This window comes from Pristis pectinata, chromosome 1 (genome assembly GCF_009764475.1).
Source record: "Pristis pectinata isolate sPriPec2 chromosome 1, sPriPec2.1.pri, whole genome shotgun sequence".
Taxonomy (NCBI): Eukaryota; Metazoa; Chordata; class Chondrichthyes; order Rhinopristiformes; family Pristidae; genus Pristis; species Pristis pectinata.
The window spans coordinates 5,834,569-5,849,372 of record NC_067405.1 but is presented as its reverse complement, the minus strand read 5'-3'; the positions used below and the strand labels follow the sequence as shown (position 1 = coordinate 5,849,372).

The 14,804-nt window shown below is 44.3% G+C and overlaps 1 protein-coding gene across 2 annotated transcripts in view; it reads right to left on the bottom strand.

Moving 5' to 3' along the window:
• The window catches only part of nhej1 (nonhomologous end-joining factor 1), a 323,760-nt gene that overhangs the window by 302,458 nt on the left and 6,498 nt on the right, over positions 1-14,804 (bottom strand). For both annotated transcript variants that reach the window (XM_052024822.1, XM_052024831.1), the window contains exon 3: positions 10,359-10,571. In XM_052024822.1, the coding sequence (XP_051880782.1) occupies positions 10,359-10,571 (213 nt within the window). The remainder of the gene's footprint in view (positions 1-10,358; positions 10,572-14,804) is intronic.

The following is a 14,804-nucleotide window of genomic DNA, read 5'->3' as shown; positions in this document are numbered from 1 at the left end:
ATGCATCTTTTGCGTAGTGTGTTCTGGGGCAGCCCGCAAGTGTCGCCACACTTTCGGCACCAACATAACATGCCCACAACAACTTCCTAACCCATACGTCTTTGGAATGTGAGAGGAAACCAGAGCACCCGGAGGAAACCCACGCAGACACAGGGAGAACATACAATCTCCCTACAGACAGTGACCGGAATTGAACCCGGGTCACTGGCACTGTAACAGCATTACGCTAACTGCTACACTACCATGCCTGCCACTTATTACTGATTACAAAACAGGAGGAGGCCCTTCAGCCCATCAGATCCATGCCCACTCCCAGCAGAGAGCATAGAACAATACAACACAGGAACAGGCCCTTTGGCCCACAATGTCTGTGCCAACCATGATACCAATCTGAACTAAACCCATCTGCCTACACATGGTCTATACTCCCTCCATTCTCTGCTTATTCATGTACCTATCTAAATACCTCTTGAACTCCACTATTGTGTCTGCTTCTACCACTACCCCTGGCAGCATGTTCCAGGCAGCTACCGCTCTTGTGTTTAAAAAAAAATTCCCTCACAAATCCCCTTTAAACTTACCCCCTCTCACCTTAAAGCTACACCCTCTGGTTTTTGACATTTCCACCCTGGGAGAAAGGTTCTGACCACCTACCCTGTCTATGCCTCTCACAATTTTATAAACTTTTATGAGGTCGCCTCTCAGCCTCTGACACTCCAGAGAAAACAACCCAAGTTTGTCCAACCTCTCCTTCTAGCTAATACTCTAATCCAGGCAATATCCTAGTGAACCTCTTCTGCACCCTCTCCAAAGCCTCCACATCCTTCCTGGAATGCAGAGAAATCCCATTCCATTCCCCCTCTTCTAACTTTCCTGCAGTCTCACAACTCTCGCATCTGTCCACTAACTCCTCTTTAAATTTTTTTGGCACTTACCCACGCCAAAGAGTAATTCACAGTGGCCAATGAATCAACCAGTACGTCTTTGGGATGTAGGAAGAAACCAGAGCATCCAAAAGGAAACCTACGCAGTCACAGGGAGAATGTGCAAGCTCCGTGCTGGCAGCACTGGAGGTCAGCATCAAACCCAGGACCTGGAACTGTGAGGCAGCACCACCAACTGCTGCACCACTATGTTACATGAAGGAGGGCTGCCTGATCACCCCTGTAAGGCCCCGTAAACTGCTGGAAGCTTTCAGCAGACCCAGCAGCATCAGTGGGGAGAGAAACAATGCCAACGTCTCAGGTTCAAAGTGACAGGACTTGCAGGGGGGTAGGGAAGGTAACAGAGGAAATGTCCATGACCATAACTATCATGGTAATAACGACATTAACAAACAGCTGTCAGAGACAGTGAAGAAAAAAAAAGAAAAATTAAATCAAAAAGCTACTGCCACATCCGTGAAGCAAAAAGGATGGTTACCTGAAATTGTTGAATTCTATATTAAGTGCCAAGGGCTGCAACATGCCTAAACAGGAGGTACTGTTCCTCAACAATACATTGGACATTATTGGAGGAACTTAGGAAGCTAGAACAGAAGTGGGATAGAGATTTAAAGTGACAGGAAGCCAGGCTTGCACTTGGGGACTGAGTGAAGGTGTTCTGCAAATCGGTCACCCAATCTGTTTGGGTTCTTTAATGCAGTGGAGAATGAATAGTGACAAGCCCTTTTACTCAACACGTTCCCCCTCCACAGATGTGGCAGTACAGGTCTGTTTCAATTCATTTCCTTTTCTATTTCCATTTGCCAGTTGAAAGGAAATGTTACCTTGTTAACTTTGGTCTACAATGCATCACCCTCTCTACCTCACACTTTTCCAGTTCAGACAATGGGTCTTTAACCCAAAATACTGACCCTGTTTCTCTCCTCTCAGAAGCTGCTTGACCTGCTGAAGATTTCCAGCTTCACCTGGTTTTGTTCTGCACTTCCAGCATCTGCAGTTTGATGATTTAATTTTAAGGATTTTACATTTAAGTGGAAAATGGAAAATAAAATTTTAAAAAAAAATCAATTTCCAAAATAAGTTTCAAGCTTAATGAAGCAACAAACAATCTGTTGGACGAACTCAGTGGGTCGACCCACTGAGTTCCTCCTCCCAGCAGTTTGCCTGTTGCTCCAGATTCAAGCATCTGCAGTCTCGTGTCTCAAACTTAATAAAGGTGTGAACATATATAAAAAGGTAAATAAGTTCTTGTTTCAATATTTCTCAGACAAAAAAAGCAGAGAAGTAGAAACTGTCAGATGTTCTAAGATAATTGAAAAGCTAAAAACTGCAGGATATGAACGAATGAAGTCGAGTTCATTGTCATCTGCACAAGTACATGTAAACACAGGTGCAATGAAAAACTTGCAGCAGCATCACAGGCACATTGCATCATGTAAGCAGCCTTTACAAGAAAAATATAAATTAAACATAAATTATACACAATTGTTACAAGTAAGAACAGAGAACAAAAAAGTCCATCTTAGTGCAAAGTGGTCATAGTGTTGCTAACTGTAGTGATTAGGGTTTTGCCGGTTGGTTCAAGAACCAAATGGTTGAAGGGAAGTAGCTGTTCCTGAACCTGGTGGTGTGAGACTTCAGGCTTCTGTACCTCCTGCCCAGTGGTAGCTGCGAGAAATGGCATGGCCCAGATGGTGGGGATCTTGGATGATGGATGTTGCCTTCTTGAGGCAGCACCTCCTGTAAATACTCCCGATGGTGGGGAGGGATGTGCCCATGATGTATTGGGCAGAGTCCACTACTCTCTGCAGCTTCTTGTGTTCCTGCTTTGTTCCCGTGTTGTGTATCTGATGTTATGTACCTGTGATGCTGCTGCAAGTTTTTCATTGCACCCGTTCGTACATGTAGTTGTGCTTGTGACAATAAACTCAACTTTGACTTTATCCCATTGTACCTGACCCAGCGCTTTGAAAGTAATCCCTAAATAATTCCACTCCCCCTGCTCTTTCCCCAGAGCCCTGAAGACTCAAACATTTATCAGTTTCCCATTTCAGAAGTTTGCATTAAATCTACTTACATCACCCTCTTACGCAGAATTCGCAGCAACTTGAAGTAACTAAGGCTTTGGAGATAGAAATCTGAAATAAAAACAGAAACTGCTGGAAATATCCCACAGGTCAAGCAGCATCTGTGGAGAGGAAATCAAAGCCAACGTTTCAGGCAATCAGGCTTTCATCAGAACTGTCTGATGAAGGACCATTGACCTCACACGTTAAGTTTGTTTCTCTCTACAGAATGCGCCTCTGTCCAGTATTTAGAGCATTTTCTGCTTGTTTTATTATGCTCCAAAGTAGTCAGATTCAAAAGCGTAGATACTAAAAATACATGTACCTTTCCAAATCCCCCAACTTCAAAAATGTCTTCACACCAATTGAGTCAGTCACAGAGATCTCCAGAAGTTTAATAGTTCTGCATCTCGAGATGCATGGTCTATTTTAATGGAGTCATAGAATCACACAGTATAGCCCAAAAAGTATGTGGAACGAGCTGCCAGAGGAAGTGGTTGAGGCAGGTACATTAACAACATTTAAAAGGTACTTGGACAGGTACATGGATAGGAAAGGTTTAAGAGGGACTTGGGCCAAACACGGGTAAATCGGACTAGCTTAGACGGGAATCTTGGATGCCATGAACCAGTTGGAACGAAGGGCCCATTTCTGTGCTGTATGATTCTATGACTCTATAACTGCACTAACTATGATCACAATTTATTTTCCTCACATTCCTAATAACCTTCTCCAGATCCCACCACTCACCTTGCAGACGAGTGGCAATTTACAGTGGCCATTTAACCTACTTGCACACCTTTGGGTTGTGGGAGGAAACCCAAGCACCAGGCGAAGCCCAGGCACTCACAGGGAGAACATGCAAACTCCACATGGACGGCAGAGGTCAAGATGTCTCATACAGGAATACAGACTAATATTGAACCGAGATATCTCCACAGCCTGGTTCTCGAAATGGCAGCGGGATGAATATTAATACTGGTGTTAGCTGAGAAAGTAATACATTTTGGCAAGGACACCAGAAGAACCTCTCTGCTGTTCCGATATTGCCAGTGAACATCAATAGCAACCAACACAATTTCTTCTATTTATTTAGTCAATAGAAAGATTTTAAACAAGCCATTAAAAATAAAAGGCAATCAATAGTTTAAGAATGAAGAAAAATGTTTTATCGTATTTTTTTTTCCTATATTCAAGGAACGTGGGCTTCACAGGCCAAGCCAGCACTTAATTGCCCATCGCCAGTTGCCCTTGAGAAGGTAGTGGTGAGCTGCCTTCTTGAACCACTGCAGTCTTGAGGAAACAAAGTGGTCACAGAATTTAGCGACACAATGACCACTTTGCACCAAAATGAATGATAGAAAAAAAAATAGGGGGCCATGTGGGATGGAAGGGTTAGATAGATCTTAGAGCAGGATAAAATGTTGGCACAACATTGTGGGCCGAAGGGCCTGTACTGTGCTGTAGTGTTCTATGGGCTTGTTTTTTTTGTTCCAATTGTGTTTTCTTGTAAAAATTGTGTATAATTTATGTTTACTTTATGTTTTTAAGATATCTTTACTAGTCACATGTACATCGAAACACAGTGAAATGCATCTTTTGCGTAGAGTGTTCTGGGGGCAGCCCGCAAGTGTCGCCACGCTTCCGGCGCCAACATAGCACGCCCACAACTTCCTAACCCGTACGTCTTGTTAATGCTGCTTTATCTGATGCTACTTGCCTGTGATGCTGCTGCAAGCAAGCTTTTCGTTGCACCTGCGCATATCTGTGAGACTTTTTCCCAGGGCAAAAATGGATAACATGAGGGGCCATAATTAAGGTGATTGGAGGAAAGTACAAAAAGGGATGAAGGGATGTCAGAGGTAAGCTTTTTTCTCTCTCACACACACACACACACACACACACAGTGGTGGGTGCATGGAACACACTGCCGGCAGAGGTTGTGGAGGCAGATACACCAGGGACATTTAAAAGACTCTTAGGTAGACACATGAATGATAGAAAAATAGGGGGCTATGTGGGAGGGAAGGATTAGATAGATCTTCGAGCAGGATAAAATGTCGGCACAACAGTGTGGGCTGAAGGGCCTGTACTGTGCTGTAGTGTTCTATGTACTTGTGCGTATGATAATAAACTCAACTTTGACTTTGAACCTCTAAAGGGCAAACAGAAAGAGGTTAACTGTCAGCTGTGAATGCTGGGCAAGTTGCAGCAACAAAAAAAACTGCAGATGCTCAAAATCCAAACAACAACAAAAAATCAGAAAATGCTGGAAGCACTCAGTAGCTCCATCAGCATCAGAGTAGAGCGAGAGAGAATCAACACTTCAACTCAAGGACACTTCATCAGACCTGGACAAGAGAAGCATGTTTTAAGCTGTATGAAGATCAGAGGGATGGGGAAAACAGAGGGACTGTTTGAGATAGGGGATCAGATCAAAGACATCAAGGTAACAATTAGATAAGAAAAAAGAAACAAAGGAATAAATTGAAACTGAAACATCCAGCAACATCTGTGGATGGACAGTGAAGCCAGCATTTGGTACGCTGGCCTTCATCAGTCAGGGCATTGCATTTAGGAGTTGGGATGTTGCAGTTATACAAGATGTTGGTGAGACCACACAGAGTATTGTGTACAGTTTTGGTCACCCTGTTATTAAACTAGAAAGAGTGCAGAAAAGATTTACCAGGATGTTGCCTGGACCTGGGGGCCTGAGTTACAAGGAGAGGTTGCAGAGACAAGGACTTTATTCCCTGGAACATAGGAGATTGAGGGGTGACCAGATAGACATATACAAGATCGTGAGGGCATAGACAGGGCAGAAGCACAGTCTTTTTCCCAGGGAGGGGGTGCTAAGGGGCATAGGTTTACGATCAGAGGCGAGAGATTTAAAAGGGACATCAGGGGCAGCTTCTCCATACAAAGAGTATTGCATATTTGGAATGAACTGCCAGAAATAGTGGTTGAGGCGGGTACATTAGCAACATTTAAAAGCCATCTAGATAAGTACATGAGAGGATTCGAGGGCTATGGGGCAAACGTGGGCAGATGGGACTAGCTCACTGGGCAACACAGTCGGCATGGACATGTTGAGCCTGTTTCCCTGCTGTAAGACTCCATGACACCACCAGCTATGGAGGTTCCAATGAACAGGATCACAAGAGGCTGCAGAGAATTGCAGACTCAGCCAGCTCCATCACGGGCACAACCCTCCCAGTCATAGAGGACATCTTCAAGAGGCAGTGCCTCAAGAAGGCAGCATCCATCACTAAGGGCTTTCACCATCCGGGACATGCCCTCTTCTCGCTATTACCATTGGGGAGGAGGTACAGGAGCCTGAAGACCAACACTCAACAATTCAGGAACAGCTTCTTCCCCTCTGCCATCAGATTTCCGAACTGTCCATGAACACTACCTCGTTATTCCTTTTTTTTTATACCATTTATTGTAATTTATGGTAATTTTATGTCTTTGCACTGTACTGCTGCCGCAAAACAACAAATTTCATGTCATACAAATCAGTGATAATAAATCTGTTTGAGAAAAAAAACTGGTAACAGAATGCATTTAAGGTGAAAGGGGGTAGGTTCAGAAGAGACACGAGGGGTACGTTTTTTTTAAACTGAGAGAGTGGTGGATGCCTGGAATGTGTCGCCTGATAGGGTGGTGGAGGCAAACTCATTGGGGGCTTTTAAGAGGGGCTTTGATGGACACATGAATGAGAGGAAAATGGAGGGATATGGACATTCTGTAGGTAGGAGGGATTAGATATGTTGGCACAACATTGCGAGCTGAAGGGCCTGTTCTGTGTTATACTGTTCTATGTAGAATGTCCCAGGTAATGAACAGGTGTTGTTTTTACACGTCTATAAGTCAATTTTGTCCATAAACTGGAAAATACAGAAAAAAATCTCTTCATTGGTAACCATACCTCCAGAGTATTGTAATGTATGCATCAAAAAAAAAACACAAGACTAATAAGAAAGAAAAATTACTAAAAATGGGGAGAGGAAACTAGTTCTGCCATTCTATGAACATATGCACGTACGTTGGACTTTTGAATTTAATATTATGGGAGCTCATTCGGATGTAGCAGTATCATAAGTTCATCACCTAGGGACTACCTGTACCTGAAATTGCTGAATTCAATAGAGTCCCAAGGGCTGTAATGTGCCCAAGGAGCAGAGGAGGAGCTAGGTTAGGCATCACTGAAACAGCAAAGGAGGCCAAAAACAGGTCAGACTGGGAGTGGGAGGGAGAATTAAAGTGACTGAAGACTGGAAGCTCAGGGTCACCTCTGCAGACTAAAGAGATAATCTGCAAAGTGGTCACCCAATCTGTGTTTGGTTTCTCCAGTGTAGTGGGGAGACAACACGAAGAAAAGCCTAAAGGGATATGGGCCAAACACTGGCAATTGCAACTAGCTCAGATGGACATCTCGGTCAGCAGGGATGAGTTGGGCTGAAGGGCCTGTTTCCGTGCTGTAAGACTCGATGAGCCTAACGTCATAAGGACCAAGTGAAATACACTAAAGTGGAAAACATGCATGCGAATTTTCTGCTTCCCCCTTGAAGAACTTTTTTGGATGCCGGGAACAAGTCAAAGGGCAAATTTTACATCTCCTGCAGCTGCATGAGGAAGTACAGCAAGAGGAGGAGTGGTTGGTGGACATGGAAAGGCAAGGTAGAGGGTTTCAGGAGAGATCCCTCAGAAATGCTTGAAGGGATGGGGGCAAGGAAGATGGGTCTGGTACTGGAAACATGATGAAGGCAGCAGAACTTACGCAGGATGATCTGTTGAATGTGCAGGATGGTGGGGTGGAAGGCAAAGCCAAGGGAAACCCTATCCTTGATCTGGCTGGGAGGAGAGTAGGTGAGAATAGAAGTGCAGACATGCAACTGAGAATCCTGACAGCTATGGCAGAGGAAATCCACAGCCAAGGACAAAGAAAGACATTTCAAAGGCACTAATGTGGCAAATATTACCGTCCATACAGTTATGACTAAGAAAATGAGAGAATGGTATGGAGTCCTTTCCAAAAGTAAGATTGGAAGAGCTGTGATCGAGAAGAGCCATAGGAGTCTGTGGGCCAAAAACAGATAGTGGTCACTAATGTTACCCCAGGATGGAGATAGAGAACCCAGGAAAGGAAATGAAGGGGTCATAGATAGACTACATGAAAGTGAGACCAAGTGTAAACTGGAAGCAAAGGTAATGATCGTTGTCATCGCCGTGGCCATCCCTCGAGGTCGAGGATGATGGTCTTCGTTCCGTTGATCTATTTATGGGCTCTCAAGTGATATTTGAGTTCTGTATAGGTCATAGAGTCATACAGCACAGAAACGGGCTCTTCAGTCCAACTGGTCCATGATCCCATCTCAGCTCGTCCCATTTACCCACATTTAGCCCATATCCCTCTCAACCTTTCCTATCTACGTACCTTTTAAACGTTGTGCAGGAACCAGCATCAATACGATAGTCAATGTAAAAGGAAAAAGAGTTCATGGAAGTGGCCTGAATAAAACGGAAGGCAGATTTGTTCAAGCAATCCAACAGCTCTCAAGTCACTGCACCTCATTTTCCATCAGGGTACATTGCAGCCATTGGAACTCAATGAAATTTACCAATTTCAGGCAACTGCCCTCTTTTTCCTCTCAAAAGATGGGACGGTACCTCTCTGCTTCAATTTATTTCTTTCTTCTGTCTTTAACTGCTTTTTTTTTTAAAAATACCTTTTCCTTAACAACTTTGGTCTAAACCCTTATCATAGGGAAGTCCTGTTTTCTCCAACATTCCATCTCTGCAATTTGAAACAAGTGTTGGATTTGACTGTTTTAAGTAGTTTTTATTTCAAACATGTATAGTGTTTAAAACACTTCAAGTGGCTGTACAAAGAATGGCCACTTTCTAGCTTATTGATTCATCCATCAGGAGAATGTGTGTTTTCTCATTGGTTGATTTTGCCACAGGTATCTAATAGGTTTTCTGATTGGACTATTGTTATCCAAGGAGTACCTCATCTCAGGTATAAAAGGTGCCATTTTTTTGTTAAAACACTCTTGCCCATCTTGCTCTCCCCCTAAGCTCATTTTCGTTCCTTTGTCTCGGCTCATCTCCTCGTAGTAAAGCTGGTGCCACGTGCTCTGTGACTGTTTCTTTGTTTTAAACTTTTCCAATAAAACTTTGTGAAGCACCAAGTTGTTTTCAACTCATTCTTGGACTCCTGAAAGAACCTGCGGATTCGAAAATAACCTGATCCGACAATTTCAACTGGATCCGACACAAGCTTACTTTCCCATTTGTTCGGTTCTGATGAAGTCCTGAACTGAAATATTGACTGTTTCTCTCCTCACTGATGCTGCCTGACCTGCTAAGTGCTCACAGCATTTTCCATTTGTTTCCAATTTCCAGCATCTGCAGTTTTTTTGCTCTAACTCTGGTCAACTTTCTTTGCTCCAAGGAGAACAAGCCCAGATTCTCCATCCTACCCTTGCACCTGAATTCCTTGACTCCTAAAATTATTCTGGTAAATCATTTCTGCACCCTCTTGGTTTGTGCAATGTTATTACAGCGCCAGCGACCCAGGTTCAATTCTAGCCACTGTCTGCAAGGAGTTTGTACGTTCTCCCCATGTCTACGTGGGTTTCCTCTGGGTACTCCAGTTTCCTCCCACATTCCAAAGACGTACGGGTTAGGAAGTTGTGGGCATGCTATGTTGGCGCCAGAAGCATGGCGACCCTTGCAGGCTGCCCCCAGAACACTCTACACAAAAAATGCATTCCACTGTGTTTCGATGTACATGTGACTAATAAAGATGTCTTATCTTGGACCTTCACATGCTTCTCAGTGACCAGAATTGGACATTACCCAGTTCTCTGCATCAATGTTACTTCCTGGGAGCATGCCTTATGAAAACAGGTTGAGTGAACTCGGCCTTTTCTCCTTGGAGCAACAGAGGATGAGGAGGGGACCTGATAGAGGTGTACAAGATGATGAGAGGTATTGATTGTGTGGATAGTCAGAGGCTTTTTCCCAGGGCTGAAATGGTTGCCACAAGAGGACACAGGTTTAGGGTGCTGGGGAATAGGTACAGAGGAGATGTCAGGGCTAAGTTTTTTTTACTCAGAGAGTGGCGAGTGCGTGGAATGAGCTTCCCGCAACGGTGGTGGTGGTGGTGGATACAATAGGGTCTTTTAAGGGACTTTTAGATAGGTACATAGAGGGCTAATTTCCAAGGTAGTGACATGTTCGGCACAGCTTTGTGGGCCAAAGGGCCTGAATTGTGCTGTAGGTTTTCTATGTTTCCTTCACCCCCTAGAGTGGATGAGAGTTTGATTGAGGTACATACCATGCTCAGAGGGGCTTCAGTGCAACGGAAGGCCCAGTAGAAAGGGACTCCGGACAGCTCGCTCCTCAAACTGATAGTGAGCAGATTGCAAGTTCGTTCACACGTGAAGCCAGGAAGCACTTTACTGCCCCCAGTTTGTAGAAGGGGCTCCAGCAACCCGGAAAGGTGACGGCAGAATGCAGACACTGGTGCCCTCAGACGCTTGTTCAATTCCTGCAGACAGAATCACATCAAGGATGATACAGATGGAATGGAAAGGGCAGCCTGAATGCAGGAAAACTGCCCAGGTATGTCCTGTTCACAAAAAGCAGGACAAATCCAATCTGTCAGATAATCACCCAATCCATCTACTCTCAATCATCAGCAAAGTAATGGAAGCTGGTAGAATGGTTTATTATTGTCACGTGTACTGAGGTACAGTGAAAAACTTTGTTTCACATGCCATCCATACAGATCATGTCATTACAACAATGCATTGAGATATTACAAGGGAAAACAATAGCAGAATAAAATGTTACAGTTACAGAGAAAGTCCAAACGTTAGATCAGTATTGGCTACAGCTCTGCCTTCAATACTATAATTCAAAGCAAACTCATCACCAAACTCCGACACCTGGGACTCAACACCTCCCTCTGTAACTGGATCCTTGACTTTCTGACCAACAGACCGCAATCAGTGAGGATAGGCAGCAAGACCTCCACCATGATTATTCTCAGCACCAGTGCCCCACAAGGCTGCGACCACAGCCCCCTACTCTACTCCCTATACACTCATGACTGTGTGGCCAGATTCTGCTCTAACTCCACCTACAAGTTTCCAGGTGACACCACTGTAGTGGGCCCGATCTCAAATAACAATGAATCGGAGTACAGGAAGGAGATAGAGAGCTTAGTGACATGGTGTCTGACAACAACCTTTCCCTCAATGTCAGCAAAACAAAAGTACTAATCATTGACTTCAGGAAAAGGGGTGGTGTACATGCACCAGTCTACATCAATGGTGCTGAGGTTGAGAGGGTTGAGAGCTTCAAGTTCCTAGGACTGAACATCATCAATAGCCTGTACTAGTCCAACCACGTAGATGCCATAGCCAATAAAGCTCACCAGCACCTCTACTTCCTCAGGAGGCTAAAGAAATTTGGAATGTCCCCTTTGACATCCACCAACTTTTATTGATGCACCACACCACAGAAAGCATCCTATCTGGATGCATCACAGCTTGGTATAGCAACTGCTCTGCCATGGACCACAAGAAACTGCAGGGAGTTGTGGACACAGCTCAGCACATCACGGAAACCAGCCTCCTCTCTATGGACTCTGTCCACACTTCTCACTGTCTCAGGAAAGCAGCCAACATAATCAAAGACCCCACCCACCCCAGACTCATTCTCTCTTCTCCCCTTTCCTATTGGGCAGAAGATACAAAAGCCTGAAAGCACGTACCACCAGGCTCAAGGACAGCTTCTATCCCGCTGTTATAAGACTATTGAACGGTCACCTAGTACAACAAGATGGACTCTTGACCTCACAATCTACCTCGTTATGGACCTTGCACCTTATTGTCTGCCTGCACTGCACTCTCTCTGTAACTGTAACACTTTATTCTGCATTCTGTTATTCTTTTACCTTGTACTACCTCAATGCACTGATATGATGAAATGATGTGTATGGATGGCACGTAAAAGAAAGCTTTTCACTGTACCTTGGTACAAGTGACAATAATAAACCAATTTACCTCCTAGGGTCCGACCATTGTGTTTGTCCTAGTTTATCAATCATCCCAAAATGCGACACCTCACATATTTCAAGATTAAATTCCATTGCTCTACCCATCAGTGGATGAGGACTACCCTCCTGTCAATAACATCCCCAATTTCTGTGTCAGTGGCAAGTTTACTTATCACACACACACACACACACACACACACAAGGATCAGTGTGGTAACCTGTGTGTGAAGCCATGGGGAATAGCTGGATCTTAAATGAATAGCTCTAGTCTGTATCTACTGTGGAGAAGGACATGGAGGCCAGTGAGTTCAGGGGAGGAAGACAGTGACACCTTGGAGCGTATCAGCATTACAAAAGGAGGTGCTGGGGGTCTTGAAACGCACAAAGGTTGATAGGTCCTGACCAGGTATATCCTGGGATTTTATGGGAAGAAAAGGAGATTGCTGGGGGCCCTGGCAGAGATTTTTGTATCTTCATTAGCCACAGATGAGGTACCAGAAGACTGGAGGGTAGCTAATGTCGTAGCTTTATTTACGAAGAGCAGCAGGAATAAGTCAGGAAGCTACAAGCCAGGGAACGTTACATCAGTGGTGGGAAAGTTATCAGAAGGGATTCTGAGAGAGAGGATTTATTTGCATTTGGAATGACAAGGACTGACTGGGGATAGTCAGCATGGCTTTGTGCATGGAAAAAAAATCACATCTCATGAATTTGATTGAGCTTTTGAAGAGGTAACCATGAGGACTGACAAGGGCAGGATGGCAGACAGTGTCTACAGTGACTTTAGCAAGGCCTTTGACGAGGTCCTGAGTAGCAAGTTGGTCTGGAAGGTTAGAATACATGGAAACCAGGTTGAGCAACCCAATTGGATACAAAATTAGCGGTGGTAGGAAAGAGGGTGGTAGTGGAGGGTTGTTTTTCAGATTGGAAGCCTGTGACTGCAGGGAATCGGAGCTGGATCCACTGTTGTATGTCATCTATTGGATGATGGGTGTAGGTGGCATGTCTAGCAAGTTTGCAGATGACGCAAAAAATTGGTGGTGTAGTGAACAGTGAAGAAGACCAACTAAGGTTACTACAGGATATTGATCAACTGGGAAAGAGGGCAAAAGAAAAACAAATGGAATTTAACAAGTGCGAATTGATGCATTTTGGGAAGTTCAATCAGAGCAGGACGTGTGCAGTAAATGGCAGGACCCTGGGGAGTGTCAGAGAGACCTTGGAGTACAAGTACATAGTTCCCTGAAAGTGGCAACAAATGGCCCACTTGCCTTCATCAGCCGAGGCATTAGGTACAAGAGTTGGGACATGGTGTTACCAGTGGTACAAAATGCTATTGAGACCACACTTGGAGTACTGTGTGCAGTTCTGGTCACCACAATACAGGAAGGATGTGATCACACTAAAGGTAGCACAGAAAAGATTCACGAGGATGTTGCCTGAACTGAAGGGCTTGAGTTATAAGGAGAGACTAGATAGGCTGGGACTGTTTTCCCTGGAGGAAAGGCAGCTGAGAGGTGACATGATAGAGGTGTATATAAAATTATGATGGACATAGATAGGGTAGATTAGCAGAGTCTGTTTCCCATGGCAAAGGTGTTTAAAACTAGAGGGCATAGATCCAAGGTGAGAGGAAGGAGGTTTAAAGGGGTAAATTTTGTAACTCCTGCTGATGTTTTCCTGTGTTCTTGAAAACAAGATCTTGGGGTCCACATCCATAGATCCCTCAAAGTTGCTGTGCAGGTTGATAGGGTTGTTAAGAAGGCATATGGTGTGTTGGCCTTCATTATCCGGGGTATTGAGTTCAAGAGCCACCAGGTAATGTTGCAGCTCTATAGAACTCTGGTTAGACCACACTTGGAGTATTGTGTTCAGTTCTGGTTGCCTCATTATAGGAAGGATGTGGAAGCTTTAGAAAGGGTGCAAAGGAGATTTACCAGGATGTTGCCTGGATTGGAGAGCATGTCTTATGAGGATTGGTTGAGTGAGCTAGGGCTTTTCTCTTTGGAGAAGAGGATGAGAGGTGACGATAGAGGTGTACAAGACGATAAGAGGCATAGATCGAGTGGTCAGTCAAAGACTTTTTCCCCAAGGTGAAAATGGCTAACACGAGGGAGCATAATTTTAAGGTGATTGGAGGAAGATATAATAAGGGGGATGTCAGAGGTAAGTTGTTTTTTTTAAAAATATATACACACACAGAGTGGTGGCTGTGTGGAACGCACTGCCGGCAGAGGTTACGGAGGCAGATACATTAGGGACATTTAAGAGACTCTTAGACAGGCACATGAATGATAGAGAAATGGAGGGCTACGTGGGAGGGAAGGGTTAGATAGATATTAGAGCAGGATAAAATGTCGGCACAACATCGTGGGCCGAAGGACCTGTACTGTGCTGTAGTGTTCTATGTTCTAATATTTAATTATTTGGCTAATGATTGATACTGAATTGGTCTATTATTATCACATGTACCTAGATGCAGTGAAAAACCTTTGTTTTGCATGCCAACCAGACAGATCATGCATTAAGGGAGGGAAAAAGAAAACAGAATGCACAATATAGTGCTGGTTACAGAAAGTGCAGTGCAGGCAGACAAATAAAGTGCAAGGATGAGACAAGATAGATTGGGAGATCAAGAGTCATAGAGCAATACAGCACAGATGAAGGCCTTTCAGCCCAACCAGTCCATGCCGACCACAGTGCCCACCCAGCTAGTCC